This window comes from Pistacia vera, unplaced genomic scaffold (genome assembly GCF_008641045.1).
Source record: "Pistacia vera cultivar Batoury unplaced genomic scaffold, PisVer_v2 Contig483, whole genome shotgun sequence".
In the NCBI taxonomy this organism is placed as follows: Eukaryota; Viridiplantae; Streptophyta; class Magnoliopsida; order Sapindales; family Anacardiaceae; genus Pistacia; species Pistacia vera.
In genome coordinates this window covers 1092389-1119630 of record NW_022196316.1, presented here as the reverse complement: position 1 = coordinate 1119630, position 27242 = coordinate 1092389, and the positions used below count along the sequence as shown (strand labels likewise).

At 36.6% G+C, this 27242-nt stretch overlaps 3 protein-coding genes across 3 annotated transcripts; 2 read left to right on the top strand and 1 right to left on the bottom strand.

Annotated features, from left to right (window-relative positions):
* Nucleotides 1–950: 950 nt before the first annotated feature.
* On the bottom strand, nt 951–1692 carry LOC116146758. The gene is made up of 2 exons (XM_031432194.1): nt 1200–1692; nt 951–1126 (listed from the first exon to the last, which is right to left on the bottom strand). Exons 1-2 carry the CDS (start codon nt 1644–1646, stop codon nt 1046–1048), a joined length of 528 nt encoding a protein of 175 aa, XP_031288054.1. The 5' UTR covers nt 1647–1692; the 3' UTR covers nt 951–1045.
* Nucleotides 1693–5836: 4144 nt separating this feature from the next.
* LOC116146757 (probable beta-D-xylosidase 2) lies at nt 5837–10490 on the top strand. The gene is made up of 7 exons (XM_031432193.1): nt 5837–6367; nt 7175–7453; nt 8108–8277; nt 8405–8502; nt 8684–9034; nt 9148–9561; nt 9642–10490. Exons 1-7 carry the CDS (start codon nt 5960–5962, stop codon nt 10241–10243), a joined length of 2322 nt encoding a protein of 773 aa, XP_031288053.1. The 5' UTR covers nt 5837–5959; the 3' UTR covers nt 10244–10490.
* A 6635-nt stretch (nt 10491–17125) lies between these two features.
* On the top strand, nt 17126–19886 carry LOC116146785. The gene is made up of 3 exons (XM_031432228.1): nt 17126–17435; nt 17526–17941; nt 18413–19886. The coding sequence occupies exons 1-3, from the start codon at nt 17328–17330 to the stop codon at nt 19674–19676; spliced, it is 1788 nt and encodes a 595-aa protein (XP_031288088.1). The 5' UTR covers nt 17126–17327; the 3' UTR covers nt 19677–19886.
* The last annotated feature ends 7356 nt before the right edge of the window (nt 19887–27242 follow it).

Sequence of the window (27242 nt, the reverse complement as noted above, 5' to 3'; positions counted from 1 at the left end):
CTTGTGAACCATGGCAAAAATTAGACTAACAAATGATCAACTTCAGTTTTATTTCTCATTAAATAAACCCATGTAGTTCTACTAAAATCATCAACAATACTAAGGAAATAATGGCACAGACAAAGATGGATTTTTGTAAGGTCCCCAAACATCACAATGTATTAAATCAAAAGGTTTCTGAGTTTTAATAGAACTATTAGGAAAAGAATGTCGAACTGTTTAGCACGATGACAAGTATCACAACAAAAATTCTTCATCTTGTGAAGATTTAAACCATCAATAGAACATATTCGATCAAAAGAAAGGTGACCAAGTCGTTGGTGCCATAACTCAAAGCTTGTATCCTGAACCACATTTGCAGATGCAGCAGTCAAAGAGTGCCCTGAAATAATAAAGACATCCTTAAGCTCACCATGCCAATCAGCTTCCGTGGCTAGGTCCTGTAAGATACAAAAGGTAGGAAAGAAATGAGCAACACAGTTAAGGCATTAGTTAATTTGCCTATGGAGATGAGATTACAAGAAAAAGAAGGTAGGTACAAAACATTGCTTAATTTAATGTTAGGATTAATAATGACTTCTCCATAGGATTTAACTGGGACAGAAGAACCATCTGGAATGGAAACAGGAAGGTTAAAACCGATTGTGTTTCATTGTGTAAGATACTCTGGCAAGTCATATGGTTAGAAGCACCTAATCCAAAATCCATTCAACACTACCATTGGAAAGAGAATTTGCCTTACCAGCAAAATTTGCAATTGGATTCAAGTTCCGTGTCTTGTCAAGATTCAGCAAAGACATGAGTTGGGTATATTGTTCTTTGGTGAGGCCGCCGATTGGAGATCCAGTTGATTGTCCTGTCTGTGTTCATGGTTTGTGTTTGATTTGCCATCTTTCCTCGTGTCGATTGGTTTTGTTCTTTTCCCCACCAATCGGGTAGCCATGTAATTCAAAACATGTCTCCTTTGTGTGTTTATTTTTCTTGCAATGTTCACAATACAGCTTTGATGTGTCTCGGTTACCATTGTTGCTTCGTGTCACAGCCTTCAGGTTGTTTTTGGATGCAGCAAATGCAGCTGCTTCAACAATGGTTGCCCCTCTTGTCGTTGCAATTTGTTGTTGCTTTTCTTCTTGTGAAACAAGTGCATAAGATCGGGCTAGCGAAGGAAGAGGATCAGTGTTTAGGATTTGAGATCTCACCACATTATATTTTTCATTTAATCCCATCAAGAATTGATGAACCTTTTCTTTTTCTTTCTCAACAGCAATTGCTTTGGCCGAACCGCAAGTGCAAGGCGGAATTTGAGAATAAGCGTTGTACTCATCCCAAAGTCCCTTAAGCTTTGTGTAATATGCAGCAATTGACATATCCTTCTGCTGCGTATTCACTATCTCAGTTCTTAGTTGATGCACTCGAGGTGCATTTCCTTGTGACAAACGTTCTTCAAGATCGACCCATATCTCCCTAGCTGTATCAAAAAAAACAACACTGTCATGAAGAGATGAGTCAAGAGAATTAAATATCCATGAGATAATCATGGAGTTGTTTTTGATCCATATTGCAAGATCTGCTGAATCTGGTTCTGGTCGCAGCAAAGTTCCATCAACAAAGCCAAATTTGTTCTTGGCAAGTAATGCATTGGACATGGCTCTTCGCCATGTTGGATAGTTATTTTCTTTGAGAAGACATGAAACTAGCACGATTCCCGGATTGTCAGATAGGTGTAAGACATATGGGGATGATAAATCATTCATGGTTTGTTTGGTGTTTGCGGTGATTGATTGGGTTTTTGCAGAAGAATGTTGGCTAGAATCATCAGACATGATGAGGAGAAGCGTGCCCTAGATGGCCTGCTCTGATACCATATCAATTTTGTGTTAATTCGTTTATATTATTAATCAACCAAAATTGGTTTATATAATACAGCAATCCCTGACTATAAGGAAAATTACATGGAATAATCCCATTGACTTCGGGATTACAGAACAAGAAATTAAATCAACAAAATAAAAGGAAACTAAATCAAGATATACTAGGAAAGCAAATACAAAGAGGAAACTAAATCAAGATATACTAGGAAAGCAAATACAAAGACATATGGAAAGTCAATAATAATATCCCACCTGTTTGCTTGTAATTTACATATATTAATCTTCACGCGATATTGGTTAGCAAGTATCACATCAATCGGCTTGGAGTTGATGTGCTAGTTTTAGTGGATAAAGGTTGATATTCAAAGCCAGCAATGATAAACTAATTATTTAAATTAAAATATTTAGCGACAATTAGTCTCTTTGAGCAACTGAATTATGGTTTACTTTACAATATGTTCGACTTTCGAGTTGAAGACCAATCCCACAACCCAGATCATCTCTGGAAGCATAAATAAATAGGTGGTTAATGTTTGTTATGTACATAACAATAATTTTATTAAATAACGTGAATAGACAATTACATTTTCATATGCATTACTATCAGATTAGGTCGTTATAATTGATAATCTCATTCCTTTGGGATATAAACCAACCATTTGTTTACTTGAATGTCACGGAAACGCTATATCATTCGTTAACTAATAAACACTCTTGCTTCTCTTGAAAAAGATTTCTGAATCCACTAGAATTCTCCCAAGATTTCTCGTGCCAATTTAACTTCCCACCTAACTTATTATTGCACAGTGGAGGATGCATTTGTTTCTTCTTACTTAACCGCATTGCCATTGTGTTTGAAGGAAACTATAGCATGTCATTTTACCGTCTTTTTCACACACTCTTTCTCTCCCTATCAAGAAATTAATATGGATGTATAAGAATCTTAAGTGGTAGGGTAGCCAGAAATTGCTTTACTTGTTAGAAATCTTTTTATCTCTTTATGTCACATTACTATAATTGAGATGAAAATCCATTATCTGATTATTAATTTATTATCATCTACTTTTCCGTGAATTTAATGATTTTTTTTTTTAATCATAAGGTCCACAGTTTTCATGATTAAATTAGTTACAATTCTGGTACAGCTATTTCTCACTATACCTTGTTACCATTGTGCTTCTTCTTCATTATCATTCTAACCACGTCCAGTTTAGCGGAAGTTTCATTGAATATGACCCTACACTCAGCCCTGTTAAACATCAGCACACTCCAGTCCGGATATGCACACCACAGAATTGGATATCGGAGGCTAGCAGAATCAAGAATACCAAGACAATTTAATGGAAAGTAAGCATAAAGAGCTTCGTTTATGCATATTTAGTAATAATACCGTTTTGTTCTGATAGTTTGTTCTGTTATTGATGTTGGACCTTGGAAACAAACTGGCACTTGAGATAGGTAGGGAAAAGAGGTCATCTCTGGGGCAAATTGTGGAAGTTTGTTGGAGTCTTTATCTTTAAGGTGGTTAGAAATGGGCTATTGCATTGCAACACACCATTTGGGACCAAACTGTCTCAAACAACATCTACCTAATGCCCTGCTTTATCATGGGAGTATTCAAGGATGAGCAGGATTACATTACATACGCTCTCCAACTAGGATTTATTGTTTCTGAGGATTTTGATTTAACAAAAAATGTTAAGGGCAATCACTGATTTATTTGTCAATATGGGACACATCTCCAATGACATGCAATGGATTATCTTTTAGCAGAATTGCCTGGACGGCTGGACCTCTGTTTCCATTCTGAAGAATTCTTCTGCACAAGCTGTAGAGCAGCAACTTTGCACATATCAAATGGACCAATCCTCTCTACGAAAACATTCCATAGTGGATTTAATTATGTTGTTTAGATTACAGATGAGAAAAAATCATTTAAAAATAAAAGGATAAGCAAAGACGTAAGCGAAAGTTCCAAAAACAGACAAAATTATGCTCGACATCATGGGAACCTTCCCTCGAAAAACTTGAAAAAAAAAAACTTTTGCACCCAAGTGGCTGACTTTCTTTTCTTTTCCCATCACCCTGCCATCAACTTGCATACACAATTCCAATTAACCATGAAATGACTGAGAATACTTCACGTTAAATTATTTTCACAGCCGCCCAATTATACCCATTGTTTTATATCCCCAATAAATATTTGATCAACCCATGACAGAGCTTACTCCAGCATGGATACTGAACCTAAAATAAGGTCACTTCCAAGGAACAATGTCACAGACTCCCAGATCAGTTGCCTGAAAATTATTAGTCCATCACGATTCACGACTATGTATAGTAGTTAGTTTATACAATTTGGCTCATATATCTTTCTTAATTTATTGTTTCCTCATTTGGAATTGGTACTGAGACCATCTTCGAATTCCTACAAAGAAATCCCAAACAATGTGTCAAACCCGCTTAAAACATATTCGAGCGGAGCATCTTTTCTTTACAATAATGAGTTTGATCTCGAAGTCAGTGCTTACATATTTTTTATAAGATATGTCAGTATGTCACTCTTGTCTCTTGTCTTTAGAATAATGAGTTTGATTCGCCCATTATGTGGCCGCAGGAGCAGGAAATATATTATCGCGCAAGACTCAAAGTCTATTTTTTCTAAGTTCTCTTCTGTCAGGTAATCTGACCACATCAACATATTTGTTTATGAATGAGTGATTAAGAAGTCATTAAGGTTTGGTAATTCCCTAATTTACATGTTACGAGAGGATAATTGGCATTGTCAGTTTGATAACCATTCATTTTCTCTCTTGTTATAAAAAGTATCGTACTCTGTTTCTCATTCACCTACATATTTCATTAAATTAATTTTAATGTTTGGTCTATATTCTTTATATTGTAAAACTAATTTCAAATGTTATAATTGTTACTTAACCTTCAATTATAAGATTAAAGTTTAATCAACACAACAGTAATTTAAAATATATTTTAGTATTACTGTATCTGTATCTAGATTGAAGATCTACCGGTTGGACGTTAGTTATGTTTAATCTGTCATTAAAGAAATCCAAGCACAGTTGATTGTCACTGCAGAAAATCTCTTTCTGATATGATTGAGTTTGGTTCATTTGGTTACCGACGAATGGTGAGCTTGTAACAATTATATTGCTAAATATGAAAGGGGCTATGTGATTTATTCCTAAAAGGGTTGGTGTTATGTGTTTAATCAAATTAATAGTACAGAACCAGAGAAAAGAATCATAACTTAAATATTTTTGCAGATTGTTCTTTTTAAGAAGTTTCGTGGACTCACAAATTTCATGGTTTTTGGTATATACATGTGGAGATTAGATTTAGATATGATGGTTTTATGAAGAGGATTGGAACCAATGCAATCATTTCACCGTCCAGTTTGGCTTAGATGAGGTTCTGAGTTCTGACTGAGACTTCTCTTTCAAGGGAAGCTACTCACAACTCGGTGGTAATGCTCCAAAATTTTCAACTCACATCCCCATCCACAGGTCCCATGGTTTCTTAATCAGGTGGTTACGAGACTACAAGTAGCCATGTGGGTCCTTTAGCTTATCCCATGCTAGGAAAATAAACTAATTGTTATGCTTTCCAGACTTGAAAAAGAGATTTCAAATAAGCAGATCCTACGAATTCTAATTACTGGCAGTACAAGTCAATTAGATGATCCAACCCACCTGATTATACTCATAATGTCTCATTGTGGGACCTCTTGTTTACCCAACTGCCCATACCATACGTACATTTAAGCACTGCCGTGCTCTACACTTCAAAGTTCAAAACGGCAGCAGCTGGGAATTTTACTAATGAATAATTGTAATGGGTTAATTGTCAGCCAACTTACAAGTTACATCCCACTAACTAGACTACCATCCGATTTTACTTTAATGAGTTAAACAGCAACATGGACATCCAGTCATCAAACTCATTTTCTCAAATCATCACTGCCATTCTGGTTCGAACTTCACCTATATATACTCTACATTTTCAACACCCTTATCTTGCACATTCAAGACGCAACATTAGCTAAGCTTATTTTCTACACAATACAAAGAATGGCTTACAGCACCACTCTATCTTCATCTTTCTTTCTTCTCTTTCTTATAGGCCTTCTTCTGAGTGTTTCTATTTTAGCCCGGGAACCATTTGCTTGCGACCCAAAAGATGCAACGACAAAAGCTTTGCCGTTTTGCCAAGTATCTTTACCAATAAGGGAAAGAGTGAAAGACCTTATTGGAAGGCTGACTTTGAAGGAGAAGGTTGGGCTGCTTGTAGACAATGCAGGAGCAGTTCCACGCCTTGGAATCAAAGGATATGAATGGTGGTCTGAAGCTCTTCACGGTGTTTCCAATGTGGGTCCGGGGACCAAATTTGGTGGGGACTTTCCTGGGGCCACTAGCTTCCCACAAGTCATCACAACCGCTGCTTCTTTCAATGCAACATTGTGGGAAGCGATCGGACGGGTAAGAATTTATAGTATAAATCTTGTATCTTTCTTAATTAAATTATATGCTATACTTTTTAGATGAGGATGAAGTTAATTCGTGAAGACGTGAACAACTTTGTTTGCTATCTTCTCTTCACTTTTTGATATGATACGTAACGATGAAGTTAATAATTATTTTGTTTCTGTAAGCCGGATGGAATTGTTTCCGGTGATAAGGTAACTTACTAACTTTATTACTTTATTGAATTTAGCCTTACTATGTTCAAACTTTGCTTCGCCTGACAGATTTTGTTCTAATTATGATTCGCTTGGTCGGTCATCGTGCGAATCCTGCAGCGATCTCTAGCAAGCCAATAGGCCCAATACAAAAATATATATATCACAACTTGCATTTGTGGGCCACAATCCACAGTCCGCATAATAAAATAGAGAGTTTTATTTTATCATAAGTGGATAATTGCACAGAGATTAGCCACACGATTGTTTTTAATACCATATTTATGACAAAATTGAAAAAATTTGCAGGCTAAATTCTTTGTTTTGTGCCCCAAAAATTCTTTACGCCTACAAGCTCAAAGTAATGATGAGCTTCATAATCACGGATCAAAATGTTTATCTGGTTTAAATTGATAGGGCAATTTAAGAGAACAATAAAGTAGGTAATTCGTACATCCCCTTTTAATCAACCAGATGAGATGGTGATAGCAGTTCCACCAATTAATATGATTGGTTGAATCATTAATTTGCTTTTGACTTATCAGGTTACAGTGATGCAAAGTCACAATGATTTTATTAAGAAGAATTAATATACTGGTGTTGACAGGTTGTGTCAGATGAAGCAAGAGCAATGTACAATGGTGGCGTTGCTGGACTCACGTATTGGAGCCCAAACGTCAACATTTTTAGAGACCCAAGATGGGGCCGTGGGCAGGAGACACCCGGTGAGGATCCTGTATTAGCCGGTAATTATGCTGCTAGCTACGTTAAAGGGTTACAGGGTAACGACGGTGAGCGGTTGAAGGTAGCTGCTTCTTGTAAGCACTTCACAGCCTATGATCTCGATAACTGGAATGGTGTGGATAGATTCCACTTTAACGCTCAGGTTAGTAACTACGGATGCATAATAAGACTTAACCCGTGAGTTTAATTATTGGTTTTCAGGCGCCACTTTCCATGCTTTGTAAGATAATCTTGGAAACATCACTTCCCACTTGTGTATTACAATATCGACCTTTTATTTAATGGTGATGTATATTCTTTATGTTGTCACGTTTGTCACAAATTTCGTCTAGATACCATAAGTTAATAGTAAATTGGGTTTCAAGTTTCAACTGCTATGCATAATTTCATTTCCCAAAAATATATGAAAGTTAGGAGATTATCACACTTTTAAAATTTATAATAATAATTGCTTTAGCATAGTCGTATATTCTATCTAAAATAGTTTCCCTTTTAATTTTATTAGTCTGTAAGTAAATTGGGTTTCAAGTTTCAACTGCTATGCATAATTTCATTTCCCAAAAATATATGAAAGTTAGGAGATTATCACACTTTTAAAATTTAAATAATAATTGCTTTAGCATAGTCGTATATTCTATCTAAAATAGTTTCCCTTTTAATTTTATTAGTCTGTAAATTTGTCATCTTCTCAGCGGTTGCTTCGTTTTGTTGAAAACAATGCAACCTAATCAAATTCAGTATTAATTGAAAGATAAAGTGCAATTTCATGGGGTTCTACTTGTACACGTGTGAGCAGGTAAGCAAGCAGGACATTGAGGACACATTTGATGTGCCATTCAGAATGTGTGTGAAGGATGGTAAGGTAGCTAGTGTTATGTGCTCATACAATCAGGTCAATGGTATCCCCACATGCGCTGATCCTAAAATACTCAAGAACACCATACGCGGCCAATGGCGCCTCAACGGGTAATTAATATTACAACTGTTTTTTTCTTTTTTCTGATTTATATAGCCATCACTTGATTTTAATAACGTCCTCAATCATTTAACACTTTATCTTCATATTTTTCTTATCGGTGGCCCCGGCCCTCAGGTATATCGTTTCAGATTGTGACTCAGTTGGGGTATACTATGACACTCAACATTATACATCAACACCGGAAGAAGCCGCTGCTGATGCCATTAAAGCAGGCTAGTTCCTTTTTCAACACAAACTATTAGCCTTCTCACATCAGCACACGGTCAATTCGAATTCAAACCAACTTTAAGAACTTAATTCTACCATAAGGGGACACAGAAATAGGTTGATGCATAATTAAATTGCCTGAAGAAGGCGTCACTAATAAATTTGTAACAAGGTGGAGTTTTGCAGGATTGGATTTGGACTGTGGGCCTTTCTTAGGTGTTCACACAGAGAACGCAGTGCAAAGAGGTTTGGTGAGTGAGGCAGACGTTAATAACGCATTAGTTAACACAATTACCATACAAATGAGGCTTGGCATGTTTGACGGAGAGCCATCTGCACAACCATACGGGAACTTAGGTCCAAAAGATGTGTGCACCCCGGCTCACCAAGAGCTTGCACTGGAAGCTGCCAGACAAGGCATTGTTCTTCTTAAAAACCAAGGCCCTTCATTACCTTTGTCCCATCTTCGTCACCGCACTATTGCTGTCATTGGTCCTAACTCTGATGTCACTGTTACTATGATTGGTAACTATGCTGGTAAGCCAAGGATGGATGGTATTTTTTATTTTTTTATTTGTTCAAGAAAAGGAATTATATTTTGTAACTATGTTTAATGATGTTACACTTCTTGTATTTTGTTTCACCACTAGGAGTGGCATGCGGATACACAACTCCCTTGCAAGGAATAGGGAGATATGCAAAGACAATTCATCAACAAGGTTGCAAAGATGTAGCATGTGGTGATGACCAGTCATTTGGTGCAGCAATTGACGCTAGCCGTCAAGCGGATGCAACGGTTCTTGTGGTGGGGCTTGATCAGTCCATTGAAGCAGAAGCAAGAGACAGGGCTGGGCTGCTTTTACCCGGTCTCCAACAAGAGCTTGTGTCTAAAGTTGCCCAAGCCTCGAAGGGCCCAACTATTTTGGTCTTAATGTCTGGTGGGCCTATTGATGTATCCTTCGCCAAGAATGACCCACGAATTGTGGCCATTTTATGGGCTGGGTACCCGGGTCAAGCTGGAGGCACGGCCATTGCTGATGTCTTGTTCGGAACTACCAACCCAGGTTTGCTCTAGTCCAAAAGTCTACAACTTTCATGTCTATAGATTGCTTATTTGCACTCTCATATTGGTTATACGATCCAGGAGGCAAGCTACCAATGACATGGTACCCACAGGAGTATATTGCAAATCTGCCAATGACAAACATGGCCATGCGATCCAGTCCATCAAAAGGCTACCCTGGAAGAACTTACAGATTTTACAAAGGTCCAGTTGTGTACCCATTCGGTCACGGAATCAGTTACACGAACTTTGTACACACCGTAGCCAGTGCACCCCCCGTGGTTGGGGTACCCCTAGACGGGCGCCGGCGCTTCGGAAACGTAACTGTTTCTGGCAAGGCAATCAGAGTTACACATGCAAAATGTAAGGGGCTCTCATTAGGCATTCAGGTAGATGTGAAAAACATTGGTTCCAAGGACGGGTCGCACACATTACTAGTATACTCTAAACCACCAGCAGGGTATTGGGTTCCACACAAACAATTGGTGGCCTTTGAGAAAGTGCATGTTCCTGCTGGGACTCAACAACGAGTTGGAATTAATATACATGTTTGCAAGTTTTTAAGTGTTGTGGATAGGTCTGGAATTCGAAGAATTCCAATGGGTGAACACAGTATTCATATTGCCGATATAAAGCATTCCGTGTCACTTCAAGCAGCTACTTTAGGGGTGATCAAATCTTGAAGCTTGCAGGCTAAGGTTCTAGACGGTCTTCCCACCAAATTCATAGGCATATATAATCCCAAATTAGGGATCGATTCTAGGAAGAATAACTATCATGATTTTTTTAATATTGATTAATACTTTTGATTTCCAGTCATACATTGATCATTGATGTAATTAGTGAGTCCATTGAGAATCAGAATGGGAAATTCAAGATAAAGCTGAAGTTGTGATTTGTGAAGAAATAAAATAAAAATCTGTTTCTGTATATTTGCCTTCATTATTGGTGAAAGAGACCTTGCTATCATATCATTTTTTATTGGTCTAAAGGAGATACCAAATAGTCAAAGAAATCATTGGTCTAAAGGAGATACCAAATAGTCAAAGAAATCATGGGTCTGACGATACCAATTAAATGGTCAAAGAAATGATGCAGCAGTGTCGATGCATGTTCAAACTAATTTACGAAAAGGTAGTAGTCAAACGGCTGGAATAAGCTGTGTGGTCATCCATTTTTCAAACATAAAAAACTATAAAACGTAAAACTCCCCTTGTGATCTGAAAGTGCACGAAGGATACATTAACATACATCATAGCAAATTAATTTAGCAATTTGGATAAAACCCAAGATCGAGACATAAAAGACTACCCGATTGCTTATAACCAAAACTAATTGGGCCTTTATGGCTGAACTGGGTTTAGTATTAGGACTTTCCATAATTCGAAAGTTGAGTTATGACATGAACAAGATGGCCCCCAACGTTCCCCTTTTGTTCAATTGTGGGGTGTGCCAATAATAACCAGGGCCAGTCCGTCCAAGTCTCCAAATTCAGGAACAGACAAAGGCAGAGACTGATTTAGGCGGGAAATGAGCCAAACGAACTATAAATATTTATAGCATAATTGCTTTTCACACAATTGTTGTGGCTCCGTTTGGTAGCTGTCATGTTTCTCTCGGGCACTACTATATCAGGCGGCCGATTAAGAATTTTGCAGATGTTAGGACCCAGTAAGAATTCCTATGTAGATGGCGCCATTAATTTTAGTGGCAAAGTTGTAACTGTGGCTGCACCATCCACACTACAATTATGAATGAATACTGTGAAAGCAATTTAAACGTTTTGTAGCAACAACAATAATTATTTTATAGAGAGTGAGCTGTATGTATATCTATCTCTGTCTCATGTCATCTCAGATGAGCTGGACCTGGATATCAATTAAACAAATTGCATAGGTTTGGACGCATTCAAGAAATTCAAATTACAGTATATAACTTTAAATGACCAAAATGGAAAGTTACCCAAGATAGGAAAATATAAAGACTCAATGGTGTATACTTGGGGCTATAATCCTAAGCAGACTATCAAGTTCATTTGCATCATTTTCAGAAGATAATGACCTGCTCTGCTCCCATGCCCCCGTCATGACTCAGCTTAAGCATGTGCAATAGTACTAGTGTAATGCCAAGGAAGAAAATCATTGCAGTATGGCACTCGCTTGAACATTTATATACAAAAATTGATGGCCCTCAGAAAACCAATTACTATGACAGTATCAGATAATACATCAATCTTCAATGCCAACTGACTATTATCCACCACTCACTTATGTTACGTGACGTTACGTTTTGAAATCTGCAAGACATCATCTACATGGTTGGTCGGTCAATAAAAAATTAGGGAGATATGATAAGTGAAATTAATATAAACTTGTGGGTAAATTAGCAGTCATCTTCTTGGAATTCAACAAAGAATTCCTGTAAAATAGGCAGTGCAGTACAGGCCCGTTTGCGTACTGCAATCTCATGCTAATGTGTCATGCTTAGCTTCTGTTTAACTTTTTTAATCTTTCTATTTTTCTCAACTTTATATAAGAAATTTTTGACAGACTGCTGTATGTTTTTCATAAACAAAAGGAACACACAGAGAGTAGAGCAAAGTATCTGAATTTTCCTTTTTTTTTCCTCATGTTTATTATTATTTAAAAAAGAAAGTTGTAACAAAGTCTAAACAAGTGGGGGTGGGCACGAAAAGATTCGGATGAGTCTTGAGCCCTCAGGAGCCCATGACTCAGCAAACTAAAGCAAAGCTCAATGAACACTTTTTCACATGTGGTTTCCAATAATTGCGAGACCCTTTTTATCCTCTCTCTCTCTTTTCTTTTTTAACCTTTGGATCGGTTCTTGCTTGAGTCAAGTTCTTATCTGAGATGCGAATGAACATGAAATGGTCATGGTCACGGTCAGCGGTGGCACAAATCAACCAAAGAGGTCAAAACTTTGAGCACCCAAAAATTATCTTCAATATATTATCAATAAATGCAGCGCTTAAAACTCTTCTTTTCACACCTAACATCTATGGGCTATGGCAGACCATTGAAAAACAAGTTAATTAGATTTAGGAGAACTGAAAACAAGAAGGGTCAAAAACTGAAAGCTTCAAACTCACTTATCTCAAAAACCTGGTTTTCTTTTTAGATACTGGTATTGAGAGACACGCCAACCTTTTGATTCCTGAGAATATAAGCCTTTTACAGATGCACTTTTTGTGCTCAGTTAATTTAGGTTTGTTTGTCCCCAATTTTACCTTGCAGGGTTCTATTCACTTTAACAAGTACACATTATTAAGGAAAGTTTATACTATTCACAGGCATAAAGAAATTATTTTATGCTAATAAATAAAAGTTTACCATTTGAATTTATTTCATATGTCCGTAGCAGAAACCTAGTGCAATTGTGGTGTTGATTTAGAATATAATTAGAATTTAGTTGTGCAATTATTAAAGACTTTTTAGCACCCAAATTCGGCTGGCCTTGTTGGCCATAAGAGGCTTATAAGGTAGCACTTTGGGTTCGGGATTGCAAAGCTGCACATCCTTGCACATGGGTTAGTATCCCACGTGAAATTCGATCCACTGGACACGTGCGAGCCGCAGAGTTTTGCAGAGAGAATTCAAAACTTTTATGACACTGAAAGAAGATGAATGAATGGTTTAAACTCCAATCAATCACATTGAATAAAATAATTAGAATAAGGGTGTGAGTGTGTATTATTATGCCGTCGAAAAGAGTGGTTATGTATAAGAAACCTTATCTAAGTGGTTTTAATAAGAGAATCTTTAGGAGATCACGTCACATTTGCTTCCTTGGATACAAGCATGTCTAGAAAATGGGAGAGTTGTTTCATTAATTATTATAAATCTAATACGTTACTAAGATTGGCATGATACTGATTGCCCCCCTTTAAATAAGGATCTTAGACACCCTGTCCATCCATCTCTACTTGGTACCCTATGCTATCTTCTTATTAACAACTTGTAAGATTCATCATGACGTGTCTAATAACCTTCTTTTGATGTGCTGGTTTGATTACGAACGTAACCCAAATTCATGACAGATACCCTCCTAATTAATTGAGGGTCCCTAAATTATACATATTAAGAAAAATGTATGATTAACTGGTACTAATTCCATCATCCAAATCAGTGTTAACTTATGCTTAATAATTGTATTCTACCTACTTAATTAGATTTAGGTGAGAAACCGAATATGTTTGCTTAACAGCTTTTATTTTCTAATATAGTTCAGTTTAAGGTTTAACTAACATCTCTTTATAATAATAAAAGCATTAGCAACCCAATGATGATAAATTCTGCTATCTTTCTCATCATTCGAAAAAAAAAAAACTCTTCCTGTTTCATGGAGGTTGAAGTAGTGGTTAAGGGAGTCTATTTGATTCTTTCTTCACCTTTAGTTTTTCACCTTTCTTGGTTAGGGAAAACCCAGCAAGCTTCCAATCTAAGCTTCCCATGCACTTTATTATTTGAAGTCAACTTCCCAAAAACTATGAGAAGTCCAATAATATAATAAGGACTCCTAGCTAGCCGAATCAATGTGGCTATCTACCTTATATGCTGAAAAATAATTGCCAATAATAAGGAATGACAACAAATGGAGGGTGGAGGTAGATCCAAAAGAATGTAGAAGACGACGGCACCCATTATAGTTGTATCAAGCAGGGGTCCAAGCAAAAGGGCAAACTGTCCTCTTAGACAATTAATTAATTTATTGATTCCTCCCTTGGTAAATTCCATTCACAAAAGAAGATGAGACATAGCATGTGTCTTTCCACGACAAAAATGGGCGCATGATATGTTGTTCACTGGAAGACAGCAATTTCTACCCATTTAATTCCTGACCTAGTAGTGACCCATTATTCTTATGCAATGCCAAGCATAGAACTTCATTAGCACCTTTAAATTATACAAGTAATGGAGAATATATACATAAAGTAAAGAATTCAAACATGCATTAAAGTGAATAAAGAAGTTTGTTTACAATGGTCTCTATCAAATGAAACAAGTTGACACTGTAGCCCATGCAAGCAATAGTTCCATCAATTGATGATCTCCAACCAGAAATGGGCCCTCTTCATCAAATAAACACTCCCTCCTCACCTCTAATTTCCACAAACCTAGCTGTAGATGAGTTGCAGAGATGTTTATGGAAGAAACCAACCATTGTCTACCCGTACTTGTCTCTGTGTCCAATGGTCCCGAACCAATGGGAACAACAATAACAAGATAGCATTACAATAATTTTGCACAGCTTGTTTGGCTGTATCTTTTTTATCAGAGAAGAACAGTGACCATGATTAATTCAACTCTATATTGGAGTTGAAGCTGGTTAACTTGGATTAAGACGTTTTGTAGGGGGGTTCAGTTGAGCTGAGTTTTTTTTTTTTCTTTTTCCTTCTCGGGCCTTAACTTTGAGAGTAGAAAAGAGAGGGTTGTTTGGTTATGTAAATGGGTGAAAGATTCGGAGCAATCATGTTGGCAGGATGTTTTCCGAAAAACACAATAGAGCTTCTTATCATGTCAAACCCATACGTCTGCTGCAATAATGTATTTTGTGGTCCTCATTTCATTAAATTCATATAAACCATTATTTTTTTATGTTCACTACGTAGTTAATAACTTAATAAATGTATAACTTAGGTATTTTACTTCATTTAAGTATGGCTATTAAGTGATAAAAACATAAATGAATGAATTATTATTAAAATTTAGTATATATATATTATTGGTATAATTGAGTTATACTATAACTTCAATGTGAAATCTAAGTAATTAACCTTAAGGGGTTTGTCTGACGGTCAAAAAGATTTTCTCTTTTCATTGATTTATTAGGTTTGAATCTTTGGATCACCTATCACATTTGTAACTTACCTTGGAACACTAGACTTGTAAGATGTTTAATGGGTTCTGAGGATTAGTCGAAATGCACATAAATTAGTTAGAATACCCTGGTCAGAAAAAAACAAAAAATGTAACTAATCCATAATTATTATTCATAATATTAGCTAGGCATCAAAATGAATCTGACTTTTATGCCTAACCAAAACATTGATTAACTATTTGGAGATAATATGGCACAAAAATTATTTGTTTGACATGAGCTTAGTTGGTGTAAACTTGGTTATTGAAAGGACTTGAATCATTAATGATTATTGATCCTATAATAATAATAATAATAGTAGTAGTACAATAATACTGTATTTGGTTCCAAAACAAAGACATTGTCCAAAACACTAGTGGATGATCTGTAAATGTGGGACCTAGAAATAGAGGTGACACGTGGAGAGAGGCCAGGTGGATAGAGTGACATGGCAAGCACGAGATTATACGAAGTGGGTGTGGGGCTTAGGAGCTGGGGTGGGGTGGGGTGCGGGGAAAGGAAAGAAAGTTAGGGGGAGCCTTTAAGACAAACCCATCTGGCTATCTATCCATATTCATGTGCATTCATTAATCAATTTGGGTGAAATCAAAAGCAAACCAAAAGCATGATTCTTGTGGCTTACGAGAGAAGACTCCACTTTCTTCCAACCTATGAATATGCTTCCATCAATATTACTAATTCCTCCTTTTTAGTTTTCTTTTATTACAATAATGTCCCTCTCTCTTAATTTCTTCATAAATTCTTTTTATCTTTTGCTATCAATAATCATTCATGATATGGGGCTCTCTTCCCATGAATACTTTTTGTCTTTATTGAAGAGAAAATGATCACGTACAAAAAAAGTCAATTAATCTCCGCGATGTACACTTGTAAAATTTTAATGAACAAATCAACATATTATATAGCATTTAAGAACATAAATTAATCAAATTTAAATGTAGAAAAAGTACCATTAAATGTTGATTCAATTCAATATGAATGATAATTTAAAATTAATTACTTCCCATTTAGAACAATATTCAAGTGCATTTGGTAATCGATTTTTTTCCATTAAATTTAAACTTATCATTATAACTCTTTTATGATGCCTTTGGGTACACATATATTTAGTGTTAATCAATATTATTAATATATTTATTAATCAAATATCCTTAGATACATAAAAAGGCTTTTAAGGCATATTATGTTCATGAAGAGGAACAAAGTCAATAATAATAATTGTGTTCACGCAGGGAATAATGGTTGGGGAGGACACGAGAGAATAGTTAAAAAAACAAAAAAAAAAACAGTAATGAAAGGGCAAAATGGTGATTTCAAAGTCATAAGAACTGGAGAGATTTCTTACAGTCTCTTTACTTACTTTTGGGGCAATTTTGCGGCGTCTTATCTTTTCTCCGGTAGTTGAACCCGAGGACCCGTGATGGTTCACCGTTTGTATCCGGTCATAATCATGCAGTCATTGGCTATACCAGGTGAAAAATAATTATACCGAATTTTAATTATTTCCATGATTAAAAAAATAAGAAAATAGTTCATAGAGTCATAGTCATAGTGTTATAGGCCACATAGGCTTATAAGGAGAGAGAATAAAAATGGTGTGGTGCCAGCTATGAAGTTGAAGGATCAAAGCTTTGTCTGAGGTCAAAGCTGGCAAATTTTCTTTTAGGGCTTTGTTCTCTCCACGGCCTTCCCTTATTTACTCTTGAGAAATCTGTACAGATTTTAAATCAACCCCTCTCTCTCTCTCTCTCTCTCTCTCCCCACTTTGCTCCCATTTTCTCTATCTCCTATATATTTCTTCTCCTCTTTTATTACAAAACAGAAAAATGTATATGCTTTGAGAGAAAGAGGGAGAGAGGTTTGGTTTTCATGGTTGATTCTTCCGCAACAATAACAACATTAACAACTACAACCATGGCTACTTCTCCTTCTTTAACTTGTGGTGAGAAGAAACACTGGTGGCTTAGCAACAGAAAGGTAAAGGACGTTTAAGCCTTGATCTTGGTTTTATTTTATGCATTCTTCTTAAATTAAAAGTTTAATGGTTTTATTGATTCATATATACAGGTTGTAGATAAGTACATTAAAGATGCCAGAAGCCTTATTGCGAGTCAAGAGCAGAGTGAGATCGCTTCTGCTCTCAATCTTCTTGATGCCGCTCTTGCTCTCTCTCCTCGCTTTGAACTCGCTCTGGAACTCAAAGCCAGATCTTTGCTCTATCTAAGACGATTTAAGGATGTTGCTGATATGCTTCAAGACTATATTCCTAGCCTCAAAATGGCTAACGATGACTCTGGTTCTGTTTCTTCTGATAGCTCCTCTCAACAGCTTTCAAGAGAAAGAGTCAAGCTTTTGCCTTCTAGTGACTCGTCCGATGATTCACTGGGCCGTGATCCATCTTTCAAGTGTTTCTCTGTCTCGGACTTGAAAAAGAAAGTCATGGCTGGGCTCTGTAAAAATTGCGAGAAAGAAGGGCAATGGAGGTAATTTCAGTTTTTGTTTCTCTGTTGCATTGAATTTTCAGTATTTTTAACGTGTTCTGTTCCTGGGGTGGTTCTTTTAATGACGCCATTAAATATACTAACACCAGAACACATTTGTTATTGGTTTCTGTAATTGCATAGCCAGTCCTTACAGATTTCAAACTATTGAGTTTTGACATTTAAATTTGTACAAAAACAAATGCATTTTTGTCAACTAATTCAAGTCTTCACAGACAAGAAACTATCTTTTGAACCAACTCTGTGGTGTCGAAAGGTTGAAAAACATTAAAACAATTTCATCAATATCTTTTGACAATCAATTGGCCTAGCCAGCTAAGCCAGAATAGTACATTTGACTCTAAAAAAAACTTTGAGGGTATTTTCGTAATTAGAGTACAGATTCCTGAGTTGATTTTCTTAATCAAACTCGTTCTTCCATTCTCTAACTCGGTCGACGGAAAGTTTTTGCAGGTACTTGGTTTTAGGTCAAGCATGTTGCCATCTAGGATTAATGGAGGACGCCATGGTTCTCCTCCAGACCGGAAAACGCTTGGCGACGGCAGCATTCCGTCGTGAGAGCATCTCTTTATCCGATGATAGTTTCTCTTCCTCTAGGTTGCCGATATCGGTGTTCACCAACAGCCATCACCACACACCACCTTCAACTCCTCCACGCGTTTTGACCGAGTCAGAGAGCATATCCCAGTTGCTCTCACACATAAAGCTCCTCCTACGGCGTCGTACCGCAGCCATCGCCGCACTCGATGCAGGTCTATACTCGGAGGCCATACGCCACTTCAGTAAAATCGTTGATGGGCGTCGAGGGGCCCCACAAGGGTTCTTGGCTGAATGTTATATGCATAGAGCTTTTGCTTATAAATCCTCAGGAAGGATAGCTGAATCTATCGCTGATTGTAACAAGACTTTGGCTCTTGAACCCAGTTGCATTCAAGCGCTTGATACTAGAGCCTCGCTTCTTGAGACAATACGTTGTTTGCCGGACTGTTTACATGATCTTGAACACTTGAAACTCTTGTATAATTCAATTTTGCGTGATAGGAAACTTCCGGGACCTGCTTGGAAGAGACATAACGTGAGATATAGAGAGATTCCTGGGAAACTATGTGCATTGACCACCAAGATTCAAGAATTGAAGCAGAGAGTTGCTTCTGGAGAGACTGGTAATGTAGATTATTACGCTTTGATTGGGTTGAGACGTGGGTGTACACGATCTGAGTTGGAGAGGGCACATTTATTGTTGTCCTTAAGACACAAGCCCGATAAAGCTACTAGTTTTATTGATAGGTGTGAGTTTGCAGACGATCGTAATCTTGATTCTGTTAAAGACAGAGCAAAGATGTCTGCATTGTTGTTGTATAGATTGCTGCAAAAGGGTTATTCAAGTGTTATGGTTAATATTATGGATGAGGAAGCAGCTGAGAAACGGAGAAAGAAGGCTACAACTGCTTTGCAAGTAGCTATTCAAGTACAACAACAACAAACCCAAAATTCCAAGTTGGAACCGGAACTGAATCAATCTACTACTGCTACGTCTATGGAGATTTCTGGTTCTAATAGAATGAGTTCTACAGAAAACAATGGGCCAACGGCTTCCAACACAAATAATGTGTACCAAGGTATATTTTGCCGAGACATAGCTGCAGTTGGAAATTTGCTATCGCAAGCTGCGTTTAACCGTCCACTTCAAGTGAAGTATGAAGCACTGAGCTGCTGAAATTTTTTGCTGGGAAATTTGAATGAATTAAGTGAAAGGTTCTTGAGATGTTACCGGCAGTGCAATCTCTGGTTCAATTTCTCTGTTTTTGTACAAAAAAGATAAATATCAAAGGTTGCCGGGAAATTTTGTTGTCTGTTATTCTTCCTTATCTACTACTCCACGTGTACATGTACAGAATTTTCACTATCGAATTTCTACTTTTGGATTTGGTTTTTGCTTTTTAGCTTAAATTTGAAGTCATTTTCATTTCACTTACTTTAAAATTTTTTTGTTGTACAGAGTACAGTAGTTGATACTTGATATTAATTGTGGGCCTTAAGATGTGGTTACTTTATCACTGTTGATGCACGGTTATAGAGAAGCTGGCTTTGGCTTCTCTCCCATGTCTTATCTGTTGGCATTTATTTTTTCTCTGGTTAGTTTATCCAATCACTGACAAATCTGACATTCCACTAGATTTCATTAATTTTCTACTTCCACCAAACCTGTCCAGCCACGTACTTTGGTAAAAACAAATTAAATCAAATGAAAATGGGATTGGTTATGAGCACTCCCTCTTGGTTGTCGAGTGTGAAAAGGGGTAATGTCAATTCGACTACTTACATCCACATCAGGTAAAATGTTTTTGCCTTATTCAACAGATTTAGGGAAAAAGAAAAAGAGAAGGGAAAACGTCTAATCAAACAGTCGATACATGAAAACAAAGGCATTTAGAAAGGTTATGTCTATTCACGCTATAGGAGTTGATCATTAGCATTTAGCTGTTTGAGTAATTTAACACTATTTTCTTCTCGCAGAAGTAGTGTTGTTTCATTCTGACATCGATCAAAGTGTGTACTGTGGAGTATAATAGCAAATTCAATCAGCTTTAAAGAAGGTTGTTGGCTTGATATCAATTTTATCGATCTAATATCTTCTGTCCTGTCCTGTGCCAAACAGAAAGCCTGTGATTTCTGCAACATGAAAAGGTGGCGCATTAATTTTTCATCTCCTTTTCTTGTCTCTTTACTAGAAGGGATTTGCCGGAAAAATTGATTTTGGTATCTATTAATTATTATTGCTTTCCCAATTTACAATTAATTGTGTTTTCTGAAACAATATTTTATGGCTTTGTGATTTGGCACTGTTTTTTTGACTTCATTTTTTCAGTGTTCAATTAATACCCCACGCAACCGTCATCATGTGTCAAAAGGTATTCTATGTTATAAAATCAATTGGAATGATTTCTTCTTAATTATTTAATTTAAAAGAAAAAAAACTAACCCAATATTCACTCATTCAATATCTTTGCTTTGAAGAGAATTCAACAATCCTTATTGGTTGTTTTTAAATTTTGAGGATGAAGTCATTCTTAAATTAAAAAAAAAAACAGATGCTGTTTTGATCAATAAACCAAAAATGAAAATAAAGAAATAAAAATCAACATGGTATGTCATAATGACAGCCAACTTCCAAGCTAGCTTCCACTGTGCCTGTGCATGTCTCTGTAACACATAAAATTAAATATTTACTTGAGGAATGTATATATGATTACTGTTGAATTTTTGAGCTTCAACTATACATAAGGCCAGAAGAAGTTGGATGTATGCTTTAAATAGCTCCGCGTGACAATACATGCACCACCTACTCATTATACTATTCTAAGATGCGAACTGAACTGCCCATTGGTGATTAATTTAAAACCCCCACATGCCTTGCATATCTCTTGATCTATTTTTATTTTTTTTAAACTATGGAAGTGGCAAGGTATGTATGAATATGGGAGCCAGTTATATTTCTTGGTTTATTTATTTATATTTTTATTATCTTCTGGCGAAAGAAAAGGGTTTTGCACGAATTCTCACGAGGCTACCAAATTGATTTTTTTATTTTAATATAAGATAGTCAAGCATCTCTAACTTCTATTTGAGAATTATCAACAACTTGCACTTTATAATTATTTATCTTCTGTAATGTCAATATTATCCTCCTGTTTTGAATGAAAAATAAGGGTAAAAGAGTAATTTAGAAAATATTGAGATGAAAAGAACACGTGATGTTTGAATGTTGGAAACATTGGAAAGAGGAGAAGTCGTGGCCAGATATGATGATGCCAGCGATAGCATGTGATAGTATCATGTGCCTTTCAAACTCACACAAATCATAAGAGAAACAGACTATTAGCTTATTGTCAAAACTATATGGAATAATAAGAATATGACAAATTTTATTCTGTGCTTGAGTATTAACATCAACGAGAAAGTACACAGAATGTGTTCATATTTTTTTTTTTTTCCAGTGGCAATTCAATATTGAAATTTGAGATCTGGCTGTATAACTTTGACATATTCTGAATCGTTCTCATGGGATAATAAATAGGAGGGCAGATCTTTTCCTCCAAGTGGGATGGGAAATCAACAAGGATGGCCTTCCAAATTAGTCAAAGTTAATGGCTGGCTGGCTGGCCGCACTAAACCAGGTATTAGAGAGATAGATGTACTTCAATAACTACTATATGATAATATGGTTTTCTAGAAAACATGAACCTTCCGCTGAAGCATTTCAAATGCATTATTAAAGTACAGGAAGCGAGACAAGTTCTCTGCCAGTAACATGCAAACATTCCATAAAAATTGCTTTGGTATAATTTGTTTGTTGGTTGTGGTAGCCTGCCCAAGAGTAAAGTGATCAAAATTTCAATATAAAATTGTAGACATGCATGCTGAGATGGAGAAACCCTAGATTATGGCAAAGACGCCTACCTTTCCATTTTTCTCAATTACTATTGTATCGTACATCTGTACTAGTATGCAGATGAAGTACCAGAGATATTTAAACAAGAATAATATGAATTAAAAAAACGTAAATAAATGCAGGAACAGTAAAATCAGTAAGAAATTTATTACGCACTTGTGTTATTCAAAAGCTTTTGTTTCCACTTTTTTCTATTAAAAGAAAAGCAGTAATATTTATCCTTCCATTTGTACATTCTGTTAGAAAATAAAAGCTGAACAAAGAGTACAGATGAAACTGGGGGAAATCAACTTCACTTCATTGAATAATAAACTTGGCTATTATATAGCCTTACAAAGCAAATAGAAATAACTGAACAAACGTGAAAATAGCCCACGTCTAAACAACTCCCACAACGTGCTGAGAAGACCAGATCAGCAAATAACAGAACCCAAAAGAAAAGGTATTTACAGACATAGTGGTAACTAACCACTAAACCAGTAAAATAAACATAAAAACTAACATTTCCTCCCTTAAACTGAACGCTACAAGCTTCAGTTTACATCAGTTTCAGAGCAAACTCCCAATTGTCCTCGCAGCTTGACAAAAGTATTCAACTTGAGTGGCTTAGTCATTATATCAGCTAACTGCTCTTGCGTATCGTAATATACTAATTCCACAGTACCATCCTTAGTAAGGTCTGGAAGAAAATGAAAACGCACATCTATGTGCTTACTTCGACCATGCATTACTGGATTCTTCGAAAGTTTGATTGCAGAGCTACTATCACATTGAATAACACATGACCTGCTTTGATTTTGATCTAGCTTTCCCAACACCTTTTTTAACCATACTCCCTGACGTGCACATGAAGTTGCTGCAATGAATTCTGCCTCTGTGGTAGATAAACTCACTACTGGTTGCTTTTTTTATGACCAAGAAATTGCCCTTGAGCTTAATAAAAAAACATAACCTGGAGTGCTCTTTCGATCTTCCAAATCTCCAGTATAATCACTGTCAGTGTAAACAACAAGTTCATCATCTCCTCCCTTCCTATAGAAAATCCCAAAATCAATTGTTCCTATCAGATACCATAGCACCCTTTTTGCTGCCTGTAAATGTAGCTCAGTAGGATTCTCCATAAACCTACTAATGATACTCACTACAAACATTAAATCTGGCCGAGTAGCTGTGAGGTACATGAGACTCCCTACTACTTGTTTGTAGTAAGTCTTATCTACCTTAACTCCCTCTTCATCTTTCACATGCTTACAACCAGGAACAATATGATTAAAAATAGAGTTACTTTTGTCCATTCCAAATCTGTTGAGTACCTCTAAAGCATACTTTTTCTGACTTATGAAAATACCATCAGATTTTTGCAAGACTTCAAGGCCAAGAAAATATCTCATCTTACCAAGATCAGTCATATCAAACTCATGCTTTATGGAATGTTTAAATTCAGCAAACATTAATTCATCATTGCCAGTAAAGATTAGATCATCAACATATAAACTAACGATCAAAACTTTACCTTCCTTGTTAGTTTTGATGAACAAGGTATGCTCATAGTCACATTTTTCAAAGACTTCCTTCATGAAATATGCTTCTATACGACTGTACCAAGCACGAGGTGCTTGCTTGAGCCCATAGAGTGCCTTCTTTAACTTATAAACCTTTTCCTCATTTCCTTTTTGCACATAACCACAAGGTTGCTCGACAAAGACTTCTTCATTCAACTCACCATGCAAGAATACAGATTTCACATCTAACTGATAAATGGACCACCCTCTTTGAGCTACAAGTGCAACTACAAACCGAATTGTTTCCATACGTGCCACAAGTACAAAAACCTCAATATAATCTACCCCATATTGTCGTGTGTAACCCTTTGCCATAAGCCGAGCTTTGTGCTTTTATACTTCTCCATTTTCATTAAACTTAGTCTTGTAAACCCACTTTACTCCAATTGTTTTTCCTCCCTTAGGTAATTCTGTCAATTCCCATATGCCATTTTTCTTTATCGCTTCCATTTCTACATCCATAGTTGTTCTCCATTTCTCACTTTTAACAGCTTCTTCAAAATAAATTGGATCGGCAGCTGCAAACATAGCAAGTTGGACTTCATGCTTTTCCTCAGAAAAACCTTCTCCTGTCTCATAATTGCTCATCCAAACAGGTGGTCTTCTATTTCTTGTTGCATTTGAATTGGAAGGGCTGTCTCTGTTTTGAATTAATAAATCAGATGCAGTGACTGCAACATCAAATTCAATGGCTACAGCAGTAGCATTATTTTCTTCTGTGTCTTCTTCTATATCATCTGCAAAAGCTGAGTCACTTTTTTCTTCATTCACAGTAGCTTCTTCCCCATCATCACCCCATTCCAGATCACACACGATGACTTCTTTATACTTCTTATCCCAATCCCAATTCTTGTCTTCTTCAAATACAACATCCCTACTAATTACGATCTTTTGAGAAATTGGGTCATAAAGTATGTAAGCCTTTGATTCTTCACTAACTCCCAGCAATACACAACGAAAACTCTTATCATCAAGCTTTGTTCTTTTACTGTCAGGCACATGAACATGTGAAATGCATCCAAAAACTCTAAAATAGTCAACTGAAGGTTTGAGCTTACCCCAATCTTCTTCTGGAGTTTTGTTTTGTATTGCAAAGGTTGGACTTCGATTCAAAACATGCACCGTCCAATTTACAGCTTCAAGCTCAAAGGTTTTGGGAAGTTTTTTCTCCGATAACATACTACGAACCATATTCATAATGGTTCTATTCTTGCATTCCGCAACTCCATTCTGTTGTGGTGTATATGCAGTTGTTAGCTGTCGTCGTATGCCATGAACATCACAAAAATTTGCAAATTCTTGGGATGTGAACTCGCCACCTCGATCAGTACACAAACTTCTAAGAAATGAACTTGTTTCCTTCTCAACATGAACCTTAAAACTCTTGAAAGCAGCAAGGGCTTCTAATTTTTCTACCAAAAAATAAACCCATGTTTTTCTACTAAAATCATCAGTGAAAGTGAGCAAATACCTTTTCTTGCTGTTTGAGATTGGATTGATCGGTCCACAAATGTCTGCATGCACTAACTGTAGAATTTTAGCAGCTCACCAGTTGCTTTTCTTTGGAATTGAAGGCCTGTGTTGCTTTCCCACCAAACAATCTTTGCATAGTTTAGAGGGAGGCTGAAATTGTGGTAATCCATTCAGCATCTTCCTTTGTTGAAAAGTCTTTAAACCTTGAAAACTCAAGTGGCCATATCGATAATGCCAACACTGCAAAATGTCTTCTGTGAACGTGTTCAAACAAGTAGATGAAATAGGTTGGGATAGAGTATGCAACACAAACATCCGATTAGAAGACATTTTGGTTTCCATAATCAAACCTTTTTGTGAATGAAACACCTTACACTTTTCATGTTGAAACAAAATGGTAAGCCCTTTTTCTTACAATTGTCCAATACTCAACAAATTATTCTTCAACTCGGGGACATAAAAGACTCCTGTGATAATTTGTGTCATTTCATCCCCTTTTCTAATACAGACATGCTTGTGTTGTTCCCAAGCTTCACTGAATCTCGAAAGGTTCCATCAAAATCTGAGAAATAATCCTTTTTTCCACACATATGATTGCTGCATCCAGAGTCCAGAAACCATGTATCTTCTTGACTGATTTTGTTTAGATCCACATACGCCATCAACAACATCTCCTCTTGATTCTCTGCATAGTTTGCCTCTGTCTCTTGGCTCGGACATTCCCATGCAAAATGTCCTAGCTTGTGACAATTATAGCACTCCACTGTGGCCTTATCAAAAGATCTCCTGTTGCACCCTCTTCCTCTTCATCTATAATTTGCACGACCACGACCTCTGCCTCCAGAGTGATCTCCATGCGTAACTTTCAAAGCCTGTTCTTCTTCTAACACATGAGAGTTCATGCGTTGTTCATGTACAATAAGACTACTCTGCAACTCATCTATGGTTAAAGTGTCTAAATCTTTAGACTCTTCAATGGAACAAACAACATAATCAAATTTGGAAGTCATAGATCGTAAAATCTTTTCAACAACAACAATATTTCCTTTATCCTCACCATTAACTTTCATTTTGTTGGCAATGGCAAGGGTGCGAGAGAAATATTCGTTCACAATTTCTCCTAGCTTCATGTGAAGAATTTCGAATTCCTTTCTCAGAGCTTGCAAATTTCCACACTTCACTCGTGTGGTACCCTGATTTTCTGCTTCATAGAATCCCATATATCCTTCGCAATTTTTTTTTTTAGAATTGTCTCTAGGATAGAACGATCAAATGCCTGAAATAGATAGTTCTTTGCCTTCAAATCCTTTAACTGCTGATCTTCATTGTGCTTCCTCTATGCATCTGTGAGAACAACACCTTCAGCCACTGCAAGAACTCCATTCTCCATAATTCCCCAATACTCCTTTGAACGTAAGAAGTTTTCCATGAGCATTGCCCAGTGATCATAGTAGCCATCAAACTTCGGAACAGCTGGCTGGACAAATGAACTCTCTGTCGTCATCGTTCAAGTAAAACACACGTAGAAGACTGCTGCTTCTAAATAATCAGGCCCCTGTGAGTGGCTCTGATACCAAATGTTAGAAAAATAGAAGCTGAACAAATAGTACAGATGAAACTGGAGGAAATCAACTTAACTTCATTGAATAATAAACTTGGCTATTATATAGCCTTACAGAGCAAATAGAAATAACTGAACAAACATGAAAATAGCCCATGTCTAAACAACTCCCACAACGTGCTGAGAAGACCAAATAAGCAAATAATAGAACCCAAAAGAAAAGGTATTTATAGA